Raw genomic sequence first — 19,199 nt, 5'->3', positions numbered from 1 at the left:
TAAAGAAAAAATATCTCAAAGGGCACATTTTTGTTTACATAGGGATTTATTGATTTTTAAAATTAGGTATTTAACTTAAAATTATAAGTTATATATCAAAGCTCAACACTGCAACAACAACTATTTGGAGTAAAATAATCAACACAAAGAGCGTCCCATGCCCTTCAGGAGTTAATCTCCCACCGACCCCACCCTGAACACATACCTGCTCGGGCAAGAACTTGGTTGGCCTGCTCGCTGACAAGCTGTGTGATTCTGGCCCTCAGAGCATCCACGGTCTCCTGCATGGCTTTTATTCTCACACGCAGATTATTATTTTCCGTCTGTAGCATAGCATTCTCATGAAACATGTCATTGATGCTCTCTACACCTTCCTCGTCGATTATCCTTTTACCCTTGAAAAGAAAGACTCCCCTGTTGGTTCATACAGGCCTTAAGTACACAAGAGTTTTCTTTAAAGACACCCCAAGATCACACAGTTCTATAACCAACAGCTTTTTTTTTTAAATCTACCCAGCCCCAAGGCAAAAAAAAAAATTCCCTTCGTCTCCAATATTTCACGGTGCATTAGTCAGAAGAATTATAGATTGGGTAAGGAGTCTTTTGAAGAATTCTAGACAGCCTGGCTTCCCAAGGACTACTCCCAAAGGCGAATACGTGCAACCACTCTAAAGAGTCAAGACACAGGAGCCTTCAAGCGGACAGAGAATGCAGCCGGAGCCTTTCGCTTACTGTTTTGTATTCCATGAGCTCCATCTGAAGCCGCGTGATCTCACTTCGGAGTGCGTTGATTTGCTGACCAGCTCTGTCTTGATTGGCCATCACCTTGTTCTTGATGTTTCTAGCTCGATTGGCATATTTCAGGGTGTTTAACGTCTCCATGAAGTCTCTGTCTGAAGGGCTGACACACGCTATCATGATTGTTTGGCTGAAAGTTACAAATCACCATTAGTCGTACAAATAAAAAGCCAATCCTGGGATGCACATTTTCAAGTTCCTGCCGCCGGAATGGCGTCTTTCCTTGAAGACCATGAGACACTGATGTGACTAACTTAAAAACAGAGACAACTTTAAAATCCTTCATGACGTAAGACCATCTCAACAGAAGGATTTTGTTTACTTAAGGAACACCAGACAGAAAGGACATATATTATGTTCTTTGACTCATAATACCTTGAGAGTGTATGCGTGCATTCACTTATCACTCGATTCTATGTAAACTTTTTGAGGTAGGGCACACAATAATTCTACTATAATTCTAATGATAAATATGACATGTTGAAAAAAAATAATTTCATAAGGTTTTTTTTTTTTTAATTCCACGAGGACTGGAGAGTTGGCTTTGTGGCTCAGAATACTAGCTGCTCTCACAGGGGACCTGGATTCCATTCCCAGTACCCACACATATCAGCTTACAATTCTCTGTAACTCCTGTCCCAAGGGATCCAATACCATATTCGGGCCTCCAGGGCCACTGCAATCAAGTGACAAGCAGGCATCCATGCAGCCCTCACACATACACATAGAAAATAAACTCAACTGTTCTTCGATTGTTTAAAAACACTCTTCCCATTCACTGACACTTTTGGCCTGACCCAGCTATGAAACTTGTTCAAAACGTAGCCATATCCAAACAAAAGAGGCTTTTCTTCTATACTTTTCACAGTATAGAACATCAGTTGCGGTTGAACAGTCAAGTTTATTATTTAACTTCTGACCTGACTGCACAGGAAAACAACAAACATGCAGGTCATGTTAAACTGACTCATCAAAATAGAATAATAGTCAAATGCTTCTGTACCCCAGCTCGCCTGCCTGTCAGTGAATCACATGAAGGTTCTCCTGGACACTTGCAATGCTGGCTGATGTGACATAAGAACAGTGGGGTATGCGCATTCCTTCTCTACTTCCTGATCAGCCACTAAGCGAACAGCATTCCTTGCTGCAGGCTCCTACTGTCATAATGTTCTGCCCCATGGCACAGTGGAGAGCAAACATAGGCTGATACCTTCACAGCCATTCAAGCTTCTGGTTTCCATAGAAGCCTCACAGCTTCCTGTATCCTCACGAAATGCAACTATTTACCGGGAAACAGGCTAGAAACCTGAGACCAGACATATGAGTGTATTGATTTGTGTTTTCATGTCACTGTTTCTGGCCATTGATGTCATTGCCATCCACAGTAAAAATGGAAGTGGCTCAGTCAGTAACCTGCTTCCCACACAAGTGTAGGGGACTAAGCTTGGATCCCCGGCAGACACTTAAATGAGTTTGCAGTTTTGGTACTTGAGACGTAGAGATGGGGGAGGATCCCTAGAGCTTGCTGGACACGCCATCTGGCTAATCGGTGAGCTCCAAATTCAGAAAGAGACCCTGTCTCAAAAGCTAACGTGGCAAGCAGTTGGAGAAAATGTCCACATAGATCTGTGGCTTCTTCGTGGACACTCCCAAACTCAGGGAGATGTGAACATGGTTAACATATCAAACTTTCACTTAAAGACCCAATTTGGGCTGGAGAAATGGCTCCGCAGTTTAGGAGCACTGACTGCTCTTCCAGAGGTCCTGAGTTCAATTTCCAGCATCCACATGGTGGCTCATGACCATCTGTAATGGAGTCCAATGCCCTCTTCTGGTGTGTCTGACAGCTACAGTGTTCTCTCTCTCTCTCTCTCTCTCTCTCAATATATATATATAATATATGTATGTATGTATGTATATATATATATATATGTATATGTATTATGTATTACCAGTTGAGGAAGCTGAAGCTGAGGCAGGAGGATAGCAAACACAAACCAACCTGAGCAAATTAAAAGGTTGTATTCTCTCTCCCTCTCCTCTTACTAATTTTTCTTTTTTTGAGTCAGGGTCTCACTGTATGTCCCTGGATGACCTGGAACTCAGCTACAAAGCTGGCCTCAAACTCACATCTGCCTCCAGAGTGCCGGGATTAAGGGAATGCACTACCATCCAAGGCTTGCCCATTCCTTCCTCCCTCTGCTAGTAGAGTCGAGCATCTGTCAGTGAACACTCCACTCTGCTGTGCTTTTCTGCTGCTTCCTGTGCCATCAGATCACTTCCCTCTTATCCAGTACATGACTATTGCTATCACCTTCACACACGTTTTACACACTTCAGACATTAGAGGCCTAAATGAGAGGGCCCATCAAGTTTAGTTCTTCGAGGTCCTTCCAAATAGTAATGGCATTTGGATGCATCTTAGTTATCCAAAAATTCTGTTGTATTAGATAAATACATGCTTTAGTAAGCCTGATGTGCACATAATGTTTGGGAGAGATGGTTAAATTGGGACCATTTATACCTCTCTGGCTATGTCCTGATGATGAAAATACAGTGGCCGATTAAAAGTAGGAGCGGATGGGGTGTTGCCTAGAAAAGGCAGTGTGAAGTGTGGTCTGCAGCGGTTCTGCAAAGCACTTACGGCAATCCCTTATCATAAGCGGTAAGACCAGATCCAGCGTGAGCACACCACAAGCCTCTGTAGCATCTGAACCCCCTGTAACAATGAGCTCATCTCACTGATGACTGCACAGAGCAGGCCAGACTCATGCAGTGAGGCTCAGATAGGGCCATCGGAGGACCGTTACGAACACCAGTAGACAACTATGAATTGGAAGGCAGGGAGGCTTGCTTCTCACAAGTATTTTTAAAAGCATTAAGACCAGGGGCTAGGGCTGGAGAGATGGCTCAGCGGTTAAGAGCACTGTCTGTTCTTCCAGAGGTTCTGAGTTCAATTCCCAGCAACCACATAGTGGTTCACAACCAACTGTAATCTGATGCCTTCTTCTGCTGTGTCTGAAGACAGTGACAGTGTATTCACATACATGAAATAAATTCTAAAAATCTAAAAAAAAAAAGAAACTGGGGGCTTATTAAGTAGGAACTATGAAAGTTGGGAAGGAGAGGAGCTGGCTATAATTGAGCAAGGAAGGAAAAAAAATCCCATATTAAACAGAGCTCAAAAGTATATGTCTCAAGAGCTAGTTTGCTAAATGCTCTAAGCAAACATCAAAAATGTCTGCTTTTTATAATTCTATTTTTTGCAGAAAATATCTTTAACTTAGAAGAAACAACTGGTAATATAGTGATCTATTTCTTTCAGGTGTGCAGTATAGCATAGCAAAACAATATATATGGAATATATATTACACTTTAGAGCTATAATTGGTTTTATTCATGTTTTATGTTTTTCAACATTTCCAGAATTTTGAGCATAAGTTTTTAAGTTGCAATATACAGTATTATAATTAGACATATACTTATACATCTAACATAATTATATATATACATATAAAATAAAATCATATAAAAGCTGGTTTATTAAAAATTGTAACTTTAAATTACATACATAAATATATAATATGTGTGATATGTACAAGCTACAAAAAGGGGCGGGAGGAGGCTATTGTACTTCCCCAGATTTAAATAAAGTATGATGCTTTCGAACTAGACGCTCAGTCCTGAATGTTTAGGCAGAAATAGATGCACAATTAGGTTGGAATCAGGAAGGGTCATCTCCCTAAAGGCAACTTGTCATTAGGAATCAGGTAAGGAGCCACTGACTTCGTGAATTTCAACAAGCAGACAAGCTCCCCAGTTGTAGAACAAGCAACCTTTCAAGGGGATGGACACATTCAAACTATATAAATGTGTAAGGGGTACACACGAAGCTGGTCTGCTTTGTTTCATAGTTAAAGTTACAGAATTATAACTTTAAAGAAATATAGGGCTGAGCGCGGTGGTGCACACCTTTAAACCCTGCTCTTTGGAGGCAGGGGCAAGTAGGTCTCTGGGAGCTCAAGGCCAGCCTGGTCTAACACGTGAAGATCCAGGACAACCACGGGTTATATGAATAGACCCGGTCTCAAAACAAACAAACAGACAGACAAACAAACAAAAAACAACAAAAAGGGAAAACTAAAGAAAAAATGGGGGGAAAAAAGGAAGGAAGGAAAAATAAAAATCAGAAAATGTTCATTGGGCTTAAAAAAAAAGCATTTTTTTTACTTCATTATGAAACCTAAATTGATCCTGAAAAACAGACAGAAAATACCAAAATCAAGTTTAAAAATATGCGGCAAAGGAAGACATATTGCATCCAAACATGCAATACATTTAAAGAGAGATAAGACCATGCCAATATTATAGAAAAAAAAGAAATATTTTTTTTTTTTAAAAAAACACTGATGAATTTAAACACAGCTCTTCTTCTAAGGCAAAATGTCTTTAAACCTAAATTCAAAATTACTCAAAAGTCTTCAAAAAAAAAAAAAAAAAAAGTCTGTCCAAAAAGAGACTTGATGCCCAGACTGCTCATTACGCAGTATCTGTTGAAATAAACATGACTTTTAGACCACTACAAGCATAATCAGGGGAATTTGTTGGGCATGTTTAACTTGTTGAATGATGCTATGAATGGATTCAAATGCCGAAAACAAGGTTTCCATTCATGCAGCCAACGGAGTAGAAAGAAGGGGTTGTGTAGCAGCAGAAGCTGTTTAACTACAAGGTCCGACAGTGCAAAGGTTCAGAGGGGAAGGCCCCAGAAACCCACAGTCAGTCAGCAAACGCCCTCCATTTCACTCGACTGACATTCTCTGATGCCTTTTATCCACCTACAGAATGAGTTCTAAGTCTGTCAAAAATATCTAAACAACTTCGTGCCGACTAAGAAGGCTTCACTTATTGTCAACAAAACTCTTGTGGCATCTCCTAGGTGCTACTCAGAGGCCACCGTATTGTAGGACCAGCATGTATTACTGATTCCCTCTAAGAACTACGTGATTTTGAATAAATTGTCTGACGTCCATGACTTTAGCTCACTATCAATTAGATATAAATACCAGCACTACCCCAAGGAATATTGTAAGCACTACTTGAAATTATTGCATATTAAATGATTTACATATTTAGCCTAACTGTCAGTTTTTCGCCCCATTAATCTGCTTTAAAATAAAAACAGTTCTTATAAATCACCTTACATACAGATACACTTTTTAAATGATGCGGAATCACAACCTAGAAGGAGGGTGAATACATACCTGTTACCCCCGAGGGAATCCTGCAAGAGTCTTGTCAGCTTAGAATCTCTGTAAGGGACGTGGGTGGCTCTCTTGCTCTTGTCCCCCAAGGCACTGATTACATTTCCAAGAGCCAACTAACAGAGAAAAGGGGAGAGAGAGAGGATGACCGGATGTCTATTAACGAGAGCACTTGTTACTAATGACAGCCTAGAGATAGGAAACAAACTGGAAACAATATAAAAATTGTGAACCCGTGTTTGGATTTAATCCACATTTGTACTTTCAAAAATTAAATGCTTTTGAAGTATTTGTTCTGCCCGGCATACTGAGTCGCTTTCACTGGGGAGCTTGTCTGCTTGGTGAGGTTCAGCTGGCGGTTCCTTATCTGATTCCTAATGACAAGTTGCCCCTAGAGGAAATGACCCTGTCTGATTCCACCCTTACTAAGAATCTATTTCTGCCTAAACTTTCAGGACTGAGCGCCTAGTTCGAAAGCATCTTGCTTTTCTTGTACATGCAAGCTTAGTAACGCATGTGTTGCTCAGAACACTTAAAATCGAGAGATTTCCCTTAAATATTTAAAGGCTGACAAAGCCTGACCATGCCTGGAGCTCAGGTCACATCTCCACAAAGCTACTAATAACCATTATGAGTTTTTCTCACTGTAAATCAAACGCTGAATAAGTTCCAAGCTCCCTGAAAGTCTCTTGTTTTCACACAGAAGTTTTCTGTGGCTAAAACGTCCTGTAGCCACATGAGGTGTATTAGTGTCATTTGAGCAAGGATTCGCTACACAAGTAAAACTGACCTTAGAATGATGAAAATTTTATATGTGTTCAATATCCAATTTTATAAAAGGTAAATGACTAGAATTCTGTCGCTATCCTTTGGGACAGAAGTACTGCCCTTCCTGCCACGGATGGGCTAGTCTCCACAAGGGACACATTCTCCACACTAGTCATATCAGCTTTCAGTAGTGAGACAACCAGAAATATGGACTGTCAGGGCCAAGTCACCATCCAGCAAATGGCGGGAGTCACACAGCATCTTGGCCTCTTTTTCCAGAATCTACGGAATTGAGTACTAGCCACACCCAAAGTTCAACAGCCTCGACAGGAAACTGAGCAATGGATTCAGTTCCTTTCTGGACACACATCCACATACGTCTGAGACAATATTCAAAGTGTAGGACTGCGGCCTGACTACTAGGGAGACCATTAGTGTGGTCCTTGATACTGAGTGGTTATGGTCTCTCGAATAAGCTTCACTGGACAGGTCCTAACGGAAGTGTAATTAATCGGGATAAATGGGCGCTATTTAAAAAGAAAAAACAAAGCAAACAAACAAAAAGACCCCTCATGTTCGGAAGTCCCACCACAGGACAGGAAGAATCCAAGGAGAAGCACATGACTGGATGTCACCATCACAGGGGTTTAGCAGTGCTGTTACTTACACAGGAACAAATGTCTAATTTTATAATGAGGAGAGCAAGAGCCGTGCAAGAAGCTTGTTCTAAAATATTCTCCTGCACATAATGAAACCGTCTGCTAACTGAACCACAAGTCGTTTTCCTGTCAAAATACCACTAGGTGGCACAGTACTAAAGTTAATTCCTAATACAAGCTATTTAGAAGGGGAAAAAAATTGGATAAATCTCTGGACTTTGGACAAAATTCCAACGAAATAATTCAGACTCTGGGATATAAAATAATAATAATAATAAATTGTTAGAAAGCTGTTGAATAATCGACACAGTTGATGGAAGGAGTGTCACAAAATGTCAGCCAAGGCAATCTTAATGACCTGTGGAAGGAAACACTGAACTCCAAGGATTTGTTTTGAATGTATGTTTTCAAATGTGGAAGGAACAAGTCCCACATACAAGCTTTTTCACATTCTACAAAGTTTGAGCGAGCCAAACTAACATAGTGAGAAAGCCAGCGGCGTGGGGGTGGGGTAATGGACAATGTAGTCCGAAGGTCAATCAATGTATTACTGTTACTTCAGCCCTCAAGTCAGTGAAGGAGGGGTTTCCAGGAGATACGCTACGAATTCCAACAGAAAAAGAAAAGCTGGGCCTGATAACGTGTGCCTATAACTCCGGGATGGCAAAGTCTGAGGCAGGAGAATTATTGTGAGGCAAGCCTGCACTACATACTGAACACCAAACCAACCAAGCTAGACAGAGAGGGGCAGCAGAGAGGGCACGAGTCTCTTGAGGTCTTACAAGCCCGCAGTTGATGGAAATGCCCTCTTTTGCCCTCTCGCCTGTGGCCCCGGTTCTCTTCAATCTTTCCGATCCGGCCAGATCAACAAAGTGAAACTTAGCAGTCAGCGTTTCGAACTCGTTCATCTGCGACGACTCGGAGATCATCTTATTGTCAGCTGCGTTCTCCTGTGATGGCGGGAGATAATCAGAATAATGTGACTCCAAACACCTCGTAACCCTGTCCCCACGAAAACGGAAATGGAGACACCAAAGAAAGGTTGGAAAGTACAATCCAGCTGCACTGGACTAAGGCTCTGCAGATAAAGGGAAATATTGCAACAGCCCTCAGCACAAAGAGCCTGGAGAACAGCATCTCCAGCATCTCCACTTGGTCATAACTAGCAAATAGTCAGTATTTCTGTTTGTTCCCCAGACATTGGCCAGCTTCAGTTAAATAAATAAAGAAAAAAAAAAAAGGAAACTAAGAGAAAGAAAATAAAATTGGATCAGACGCCTCTCCGGAGATGGCGTAGGATTTAAGGATCTAAAGGCTGAAAGCTTAAGAAACAAGAAGATTTCACTCACGGCATCGGTCTGGGGACACACTCGGGTTTGACACACGTGAATGGTAAAAATGGCGTGGGAACGAGAGCTCTGCACATTCATCTGAGTGCTGGCCGTGGTGCGCGAGAGAGCGCCTAGCTTCAGACACTGCATCATCTGCAAGGGGGAAGAAAGGCTTCACTTGAGGACACTCACGCGGGCACCAGACAACCTTCTGTCGGAGCCAATGCTTAAAGCCTTCCTGCTGGAGGACAATAAAGGAAGATCTCCTGTCCTATCTTCTTCTTCTTTTTTTTTTTTTTTTTTTTTTTTTTTTTTGGTTACAGGCGCTTTTGAGTTGAACTTTCTCAGCGTAATGGTGCCTTCTGTTCTGAGTAGGAGAAAACACTAAGTCCCATTGTCCGTCCTATGCTGACATTTGCAGCTTCCATCCCAAACTGTTAACAGGAGAATGCTTTGGTACGAACAACTCCACAATAATCCAGAATCCTTAGGCTACCCTGTCTAAGTTTTTTTGTTTCTTCTCATTTTGCTTTTAGATTTTTTTTTCTTAAATGTTTTTTTTTTTTCTTAAACGTTTCCCTATAAAAGCCAAGATGCAATCTACACGCCACAAGGAGAGAACAAAGAGATTATGGTTTCAGACTTCAGCACTATTTACCCTCTGTAGCTAAGAAAGAACACTATATATTCAGATACCATCATCTGCCAAGAATGGTGGCCTCTCTTGGTGGTGTTATGCTAAAGAATTAGCAAGGCATAAATGTTATGCTACAGAGTGAGCCTCAGCATCACAGTAAATTTGTTTTGGCATTAATTCATGTCAGTGTGTGTGCGTGTGCCATGGTGGGTGTGTAGGATCCGAAAGCACATTTGAAAATTTGGGGACTGGTTTTCTTTCCATCATGTGAGTTCTAAAAATGGAAGGCTGGGCACCAACTACCTTACACAATCATCTTGCTAGGACTCTCACACTTTTATAATGATGTTCTCTTTTCGGAAACACACACACACACACACACACACACACACACACAAAGAAGGCAGACAAGATTTTTAACTCCGTTGCGCTGAAGGTAAAGCCATTTTATGTATTTATCTCAAGTGTACTATCAGAAATGACAGGTCTGAAAGCCACCTATGCTGTATTTTAACGACACAGTCACCTCCGGTTCTGTATTCACAGTTCGAGTTGTGACTCCCACAGTATAAATTCCTCCAGTCGAATCTTCGTGAATTCTTATATTTGATTTCTTATTTTTGGCATCAATATCCCGAGTGGTATCAAACAAGTCAAGGACCTCTTCATTATAGAGCTGTGGGAAAAAAAGACACATTAAACGGTTAACTCTAGCGAAGCTGTTTCGCTTCACACAGTATCTTAAATATACTCAAAATGACAGCTATTTCTTCATATAGCTATGAATTACTGTGTTGCCGTGAATTTATGAAGATGGAAGCGAATGTCAGATTTAGCTATAAAAATAAAGAGAAAATGGCTTGATCGTGACAGACAACCCAGGCACAAAAGCTAAAATGACCTATGAACACTTTGCAAGACAGAAGCAAAGACTAATGAGCAAGCTTGAGCCAGTATGTCTTAGATGCAGGCAAAGCCAAAGGTTAGGGCAGAGATACGTTCTATTTGGAGGAGGAGGTTGGGGTTGGGGTTGGGTATGGGGTCTCACTAGAGGTAGCCTTGGCTGCCTGGGACTTTCTGTCATCAGGTTGTCCTTGAAGGGTGGGGTGTGTCACTGAATAGCCCTGTCTGGCCTAGGATTTCCTAAGAAGACCAAGCTGTCCTTGAACTCACAGAGGCCCTACTTCAGCATTTCAGATGCTGGGGTTAAAGAAATGAGCCACCGCACCCAACTGAAAGGTCAGAGAAGTTAAGAATTTTAAGAGTCTTACAATTTCACCTTAAAACTGTATTTTTTTTCCTTATACTTAACCCATTCGGTGTGTTTCCATTTACTAATTCTTCTCTCGTTCATTGATATAAAAAAGATAGGCGTTGTTGTGACATTTCACACACATATACCACGCAAGTCCAGGCAGATATTCACCTGCTTTTTCCTTCCCTAGCTCCTTCCTCTCTTCCTCACTTTGATTTCAAAGTCTTCCCTTCCTTTTTATTTTTGTTTTATTTTTGTCCAGTTCCATCCATCTTCGTGCTAATTACATAAGTTCATTCTTAAGGCTGGATAGTACTCCACTCTGTGCACAGGCACAAGCATGTGTGTGCCCTTCACATCTTCTTTATGCGTTTATCTGTCAACAGGCGCCCGGGCTCTTCCCATCCCGTGGTAACTGTGAATACACTCCTTGTGATTCCTGCTGGAGGATAGGATGATAATCCTATCCCCAGCTGTTTACTTCAGTTTTCTCTTTTACTATATGCATGTATTTATGTATGTGTATGTGTATGTGTATGTGTATGTGTATGTGTATGTGTATGTGTGGAGCATGCCTGTCATGGTAACATGTGGAGAGCTGGTTCTCCCCTTCACCACATAGTTCTCGGGGATGGAATCAGGTTCTCAAGCTTGGCAGCAAGCATCCTTACCCACCGAGACATCGTTTTCCCTTTCACTGTTTTTTGTAAATCTTTCTTGGCGTATGTAAAGTCGACACAATTCAGAACTGCAGTGCAGCAGACCATCTAACTCCAGCATCACTCAGGAGCCTACCATTTCTTCTACGGATATAACTCCCTACCAGACTATCTACCATAGATTCATCCTGACCTAGAGATCTTTGCACACTGCACAGACACCATCAGCCTCTGAAGCCGTTTCTCAGCTTGTCCCCTCCCTTTTGATAATAATTTAATTCCTAGTGCTGTATAAGCCCATCAATATTATCCACAATAGTTTATGTTTATCGATTATTAAGGAAAGATTCTGAAATAAACAATGGTAAATGTACTTTTAACCTACAGATACTGTCAGGCATTTACAGTATAGATGTCAACATTATTTTCCATCCAAGAGAAAGGTATATTTATTACCTATTAAATAACCAAAACAATGCTAAGCATTGTCTGCAAAGCACTATACAAAAGCCCAGCAATACCCTATTATAAGGACCTGCTGTTAGGATGAAATTTAAAGGAGATTAATTGACAATGAGTCTACTACCTCTAGGAATTGGGCATTCACTTTGAATTCAGGAGGAGGGACCCCATTTTTAATCGCTGAAGTCTTTTTCTCTTCAATACTCTTGAAAAGGTGTTTAACCGCACGAGAGATGATGCCCTGCTCTTCCTCCATGATGTTGACGTCAAATCCGGTTCCCATCGTGTAGGTTTTCCCTGCTCCGGTCTAAACAAAAGAACAAGAGAATGGCTGTTCATATTACTGAGGCCTCAAGTCATGATAATGGAAACGGGACTGAATTATAATCACAATGAAACAATAAGGCATTTACTTGTCCGTATGCAAACACGGTAGCATTGTATCCTTCAAAACAGCCTTCGATGAGTTTTTCAATGCACTGAGTGTAGATCTGCTCCTGCTGGGAGTCAATGTCAAACACATAATCAAAAGTAAAGGCCTTATCTTTCCCTAGGAAGACCTGAGGCTCTCCTGGTGTGACTGATGTGCAGATATGGCAGCCTTCAATCTTTTCTTTGGCAAGCTGTGGTCTTATTCTGTGAAGAAAAATGAGAAAAGAAATGATAAGTTATCATACTCAGAAAAGAAAGAAGAGTCATCAAGAAATAATCAGAAAAAAATTTAAGTACTTTAAATTCTTGGCCAAAAAATATAAATAAATTGACCTACACCGAATTACGTTCAGTAAATAAAATGACTTGCCTAACGCCAGTGGGTTACTTAGTGATCCCCAAAATAATAAACAAGAGTATAAAGTTCCTCTTAAAATTAAGCCTTTATTAGGTAGATACTTTTCATTAACTATAAGAAATAAACTCTGCCACTAAGTTGTTACTGTCCTCTTAATCTCCAATGACCAACATAAAAAATGAAATATTACAGATAATATTCAAACCCTGGTACCGTGAAATCCCTGACTCACTTTTTCCAACTTCTCATCAGCAGTTTCTGAACACATTTGACCATGACTTACGGTATCTTAACATGTTTATTTCCACAATACACACATATATAGGTAACCACTTGCTAATGATACACATGCATATAACAACTTTACTGTTTGGTCATGCACTAAGACACATTAGAAGCAAGAGATTTCAAAAGCAAATTAAAAGTAGATACAAAGAGAAGTTGCAATATTTTCTCCCTAAAGCAAAAGCCAGGGAAATGGGTTGTCCTCCCTTCACACGGAAGACCATGGCACATAACCCATCCCACCTTCAAGACTTGTTCTCCAAGACGGAAAGTGAGTAATGGTGATGTGTTCATAACAGAACAAAGTAGACTATAGGTCCATTCTACTTACTCTACAGACATGATATCCAGGACACACATGCTAGTGCTCACCAGGTACCTTAACAGCTAGCCATGGAGAAACACAAGCAGTTTAACACACACACACACACACACACACACACACACACAAACGAAACACAACAACTGCACAGACAATACACAAAAGGATAAAGACAGAGAACAGATTTTAAAGGCATGAGTGCCACATTCCTATTTAGTGAGGTCAAAGGTCAAACTCAAGACCAGTGAGGTGGAACGAATCCATCTGTTCATCAAGAGTAACTCAGCCATAAGTCCAGACGTGATGGAAAGACAAGAATAGAAGAGACAATACTGAAGTAAGTACAAATTCCACTTACTTATGCAATGGTATTTCTTCCCTTATGGCATTGTTCTTCCTGGCTAGTGTCCCCAGTAGTGCTTGTGTTAAAGGACAACAGCCACTAAGTACTCTGTTAGGAATGAGGGAAAAAGCAATGGCATGCCCATCATGAAGCTTGGGCTGCAGTTCTCTCACTGGAGATCACTGATGTCCTCACTGTGCAGGGGAACCAGAATCCCCATAACACTTTCTAGATCTCACTGTTTAACTGTAGGGCACTGCATAATAGGAAGACAAAGACGGACGGGGAGACGGCTCTCTGGTAAAAACATTCCTGCTCTTGCAGAGGACTGGAGTTTGGTTCCAGCGCCACAACAGGTAGCTCCTAACTGCACATAACTATAGCTATAGGAATCCAACATCCTCTCTAACTTCTGGGAACATATGTATACACACAAACATACACACCACGTATATATATGAATTATAAAATTAAATGAAGGGGGCTGGAGAGATGGTTCAGCGGTTAAGAGCACCGACTGCTCTTCCAGAGGTCCTGAGTTCAAATCCCAGCAACCACATGGTGGCTCACAACCATCTGGAAGGGGATCTCATGCCCTCTTCTGGTGTGTCTGGAGACAGCGACAGTATACTTATATATAATAAATAAATAAATCTAAAAAAAAAAAAAAAAAAAACCTAAATGAAGGATCATGAGATGGAAGAGGAGATCTGAAGAAAAACAATAAGGAGGCAGGGTGGTGGAAGCGGGCAGCTGGGGAGAAGAACAAACGAGAATAAAAAGTATAATGACACGCGGTGTCACGACGAAGATGCCCTGGTAACGCCTATCATTCTGTACGCTGACCTAAAGAGAATAATTTTAAAGAGTAATGCCTTTGTAAAACTGCCCACGGTCATGGCACCCTCAACCCTCTTGTTCTGTGTGTTCTCCATAAGCAGGGACGCCAAAATGAATAGTCTCTGTTGCCAAGCAGTTCCCGTCCTGCTCCGCCCCACTCGGTTATGAGAAGGACGCCATATCAGACTCTAGCTGTCTTTGGGAGAATGGCTGCTGGTCATTGTGAAGACAGAAACAGAAACAGGTCGGCAGCACCTCAAAAGGATATCAGTCCCACCCTCTTCTGCATTCAGCCCATGATCTAGGGCAGGAGATCCTAATTAGTCCTGAAACAGCTCCTCAGTCCAGCCTGGTTTCTCTCAGCCTTCACACCACCCAAATGAGGCCCTCGCTATCTCTTACTCCTTTCGAAGCCTCTACCCCACCCTGTCCCCAGAAGTCTGTTCTGCACAATGCGTATTGGTACTTGTAAGACAAGCAGCTCGTGGGGTCACCAAACTCCACTCAGTGTAATTCTCTGCTTCGTCTCCCTACTCCCTGCATTTAAAGAAAATTTCCATTGGCTAGGAAAAAGGTGAGGCTTTTCACCCTTTCACAGGCTGGACTCTTTGCTTTTGTGCCTTCAAATACATGTTCCCTTTCCCCAGACACCCTTCCACAGTTCCTTTCCCCAACCACCCCACCCGAGTTCCCTTTCCCAGACATCCCAGACAACCCCCATACACACACACACACACACACACACACACACACACACACACACACACTTCTATTCAAGGCTCCTTCACCAAACTGAACATCTCAGTTCCAATCTCTACTCAGATAGCAGCTAATCTGGATGCTCCTGTGATCTCTTTGCCTTCCAGCAGAGTCACGAGAGCTCAGTACGTTCTCTCTTCCCAGGGAAGCCACCTCATCAACGCCAGGCCCCAGCTCTCGACCAGCTTTAGGACAGCTAGGCCACTTTGAGAACATAAGAAATGTGTTGTGTTAGAACCCAGTCACAGCCTAATCATGGAAACGAGCACTGTACTCTGCTTTGAAATCAGTTACTCCATCTTAAGTATTATAACCATAAGCTGATTTACTGGATTATTTACTTTCCACTCCATTTTGTTTCAACATAACTAAGGAAAATTAGGAGGCATTTGAATTGCAGATCTGCCAGCTCATTTTAGAATGCTATCGTTATTCTGTCTTTCCATTGACCTCCTAACCTACTCTCATCTGGTTACTATGCTTGCTAATAGAAAGGAGGATCTGCTAAAATACAGATGATGCCCAGTTCCATTCATCTGCATGGGTGGAGGAGAAAGCATGGCTCAGCTGTCAACAAGCCAACCTGAACCTTTTGTCCACCAGACACGGGCAAAGGCAGTTTCTGAGATGGTTTCCCATGACACAGAGAAGGGAACAATCCTCAAAGGTTCCCGCTACATTCTCTCTCAATCCTCCTTCGAAAATTAGTCTTTTAAGTCAGCCAAGTCCCTAATCCCATCTGAGTGAAAATTTTTCACTGTAAATTCAAGCCCAGATCATTGCTTCTAATGTTAAGAGCTCAACATTTGTGTGGCCACAACCACAACATTGAAAGTATCTGAAATCGGACAGGAAAAAAAAAAGCACAATGTCAGCCCTCGCCAAAGAAAATAAACAAAAAAGAATTTTGAGATTTGTAGCTGCACATTTTCAACCACTATTTCTTAGTAGTTTTAAGAACAGTACCACATCATGAAGCATACTCACCTCACCCCAAGACTATGAACTATGCATTTTGTAATAGAAGCATTTTGGCTAAATTTTTTTTGAATCCTTGCAAGTTTTTAAAATGTACAACCATACAACTAGATATATTTCAAGTGGCTTCCTAAAGAAAGATTTGTATAAAAAATGGCTTAACTATTTAGAATAAAATATTCTGATATTGTACATCAAGATTATATCAGTAAACTATATATAACATATAAATAATTATAGATTGCTTATCTATAATTATATCTATACATCTAAACTATTGCAAACATATAATTACACATACAATTATGCTACATCTATAATTAAAAAGTCCTAAACACTATAATTTATGGTAACTGGGTTAAAAGTGTGAAAGAGAACACAATACAAGCTTTTGAATGTCAAGGTGAAGAACCATGAACAAGTGCAGGCCTCACCTCACATCTGAACCTTTCCTTCAGTGTGCAGCAGCAGCTCCTACACTTACAGGAAACTGAAAGCATTCTGACAGAATGCAGGTCTTATCTCTGCATTCTTGGAAAACTTTTTCTAGGCCAAATGTAGTAGCAAATGCCTTTAATTCCAGCACTTAGGAGACAGGAGTTCCAGTCCAACCTGATCTTCAGAGCTTCTACCTGGACACCCAGGAATGTACTGCAAGAGCCTATCTCATGGATGGATGGGTGGATGGATGGATGGATGGATGGATGGATGGATGGATGGAAGGATGGAAGGATGGACAGATGGACAGATGGATGGGTGGGTGGGTAGATGGGTAGACAGATGAGTAGGTGGATGGGTGGATGGATGGATGGATGGATGGATGAATGATAGATAAATGAATAGAGAATAGATAGATAATAAATATATGTATGGATGGGTGGGTAGATAGATAAATGGATAGATAGATAGATAGACAGACAGACAGATAGAAAAGAATAAAATGTAATTTGATCCATGTGGATGGGTGATTGGGTAGGTGAATGGACAGACAGACAGAAAGATGGAAAAGAATAAAACATAATTTGATCCATAACTTCATATTTTCCGAACCTCTGCTGTGACATCCTTGTTTTCTAAATTCCAACTACATAATCAATTCTTCAAATTAACTAACTTAATTAGTCATTGCCAGAAAAATGTCCGCATTCAGCTTGGAATCAAAAGATGTTGTGATCTGAACTCCTCCTGCATTATAGGAGTGCACTTCTGAGTCACTCCGATTCAAGTCACTGTGAGATTCTTGAGACTTCCACCATTACTAGGTCTTACCCATGTGCTTCCCTGTACTATGAATGTGATCTGCCATCTGCCTGGAACATCGATCCCCTATGGATCTGCCAACTGCTTACGAAATGTCCAAGTCTGAGAGACTTTACCTTCCCTCAAGCTGAATTATTTACCCCTCCCAGAAATCTGCTTTTGCTTTTCATATAGTAGATATCAAGCTGAATTTCTTTTTTTCTACTAGTGACTCTCTGCAGATAAAGAACATATTTTGTAAACTACATAAAATGGAGTCATTGCACAAGTGTGTCCTCGCAGACTCTTACAAACTACATCAGCTTGAAACAATTTGGCCCAATTCTGGGCACTGCTCCTGCCTAGTTAGAAGAAACTTGTTCTTAAACAGCATTCAGTGATGCTCTAACTCTAATTTGCTATAAGCTGTAAGATAAAGGGCTGAGTTTAGCATTTCTAAGGTTCACTACAGGGTCTAGTCATATTTTATTTAGTCAAGAAAACAAAGCAAAGGTTTTCTATGCTAGCCTCTTGAAGGTAGCAGTAAACTCCCTTTTCCTGCCACACCCCACACCTATGATTACTTGTATGTCTTCTGTCTTCTTCCTTCGTTCCTATTGCAAACTCCAGCACAAGACAGCCAGCCCGTATCCTGGTGGCCACTGGGGAAATGGCTATGACTCTAGCACTGTCATCAGAAAGTCACAGGACATTCGGCAACGAAATCTAGTAACTATGTCAAAATCCTGCCTTGCTTCCCATTTGTTTGTTTGTTCTGTTTATTTTGCCTTTACAATAACCAAACTATTTTCATAGCTGAATATTATTAAATAAGCCAAGAGATCAAATCTTCTTTTCAGCATGCCACCTTAAAGGGAAGCATGGTCCATCAGACAAAGGTTGCTTTTTGCTTTTACTTTCCCATACACGGCATCTAGAGGATCAGGAGGGAATGAGAAAACAGCTTTAAATGTGTATCTCGCAGAACTGGAGGAACCGTGAGTGATAAAAGATTGTAGACTCCAACTCGAGTATTGGATCTCTGCCACTACTCAAGAAATGGTAAGAGGCTAGTTTGCCACCTCGTGATAAGATATCAAGTATCAAACTCTTCATAGGTCTTTACCCACACTAGCCCTGACTCTGGGGAACCTACTCTCTCAGCCTCAATTCATCTATCCATAAAACATCTGTAAGATATCACTGCCAAATCCACATCACAGCATCCTGAACAGATGAGACTCTGTGTGGCAGTGAATAAAGTACTGGCACTATGATCTCAAGGTCACTTGAAACTCCCCTAAGCCAATTCCGCTCCAGTTAGCTTAATATCTCAAATGACTCTGGGTCTTCCACGAAGAGGGTAATATTTACTTTTGGGGTCCTTTAACTACTGCTTTAATTTTTTTTTTTAAAGCACACTTTGAAAATCCTGAGTCTTTGTGAATTTAACTGGGAAACTGGTCCTCTAAGCATATATAAATTCAGCACTGACCATTACCTATGGATAAAGTCATACAACTGTATTTATATGTAATGCTAAACAAACATAATCATGTTGAGTGTTTCATACCTTCATTTGAAAGAAAAGGCACAGTTCCCATTATTTTTTTCATAGTAATGATTAACCAATCCACACTGTGATTCATGTCACCGTGGGACACAGCAAGAGATTTTTTTTTGTACTTGTGTGTATCCATGTGCATGTCTACCACATGTGTGTGGGTGCCTGCAAAGGCCAGGAGAGAATGTCAGATCCCCTGGAGCTGGAATTATAGGAGGTCGTAGCCACCTCATATGGGTTCTGGGA

The 19,199-nt window shown here is 41.1% G+C and overlaps 1 protein-coding gene across 5 annotated transcripts in view; it reads right to left on the bottom strand.

Moving 5' to 3' along the window:
* KIF21A (kinesin family member 21A) overlaps window positions 1-19,199 on the bottom strand; it is a 112,314-nt gene that overhangs the window by 50,487 nt on the left and 42,628 nt on the right. For all 5 annotated transcript variants that reach the window (XM_080938882.1, XM_080938884.1, XM_080938885.1 and 2 more), the window contains exons 2-9: window positions 12,247-12,469; window positions 11,958-12,140; window positions 9,984-10,133; window positions 8,839-8,973; window positions 8,272-8,439; window positions 6,063-6,178; window positions 733-928; window positions 206-395 (exon numbers count right to left, since the gene is read on the bottom strand). In XM_080938882.1, the coding sequence (XP_080795008.1) occupies window positions 206-395; window positions 733-928; window positions 6,063-6,178; window positions 8,272-8,439; window positions 8,839-8,973; window positions 9,984-10,133; window positions 11,958-12,140; window positions 12,247-12,469 (1,361 nt within the window). The remainder of the gene's footprint in view (window positions 1-205; window positions 396-732; window positions 929-6,062; window positions 6,179-8,271; window positions 8,440-8,838; window positions 8,974-9,983; window positions 10,134-11,957; window positions 12,141-12,246; window positions 12,470-19,199) is intronic.

Source organism: Micromys minutus (assembly GCF_963924665.1).
Source record: "Micromys minutus genome assembly, chromosome: 27".
Classification (NCBI taxonomy): Eukaryota; Metazoa; Chordata; class Mammalia; order Rodentia; family Muridae; genus Micromys; species Micromys minutus.
The sequence above is the reverse complement of the archived record's forward strand: the minus strand, read 5'-3'. Positions and strand labels throughout refer to the sequence as shown.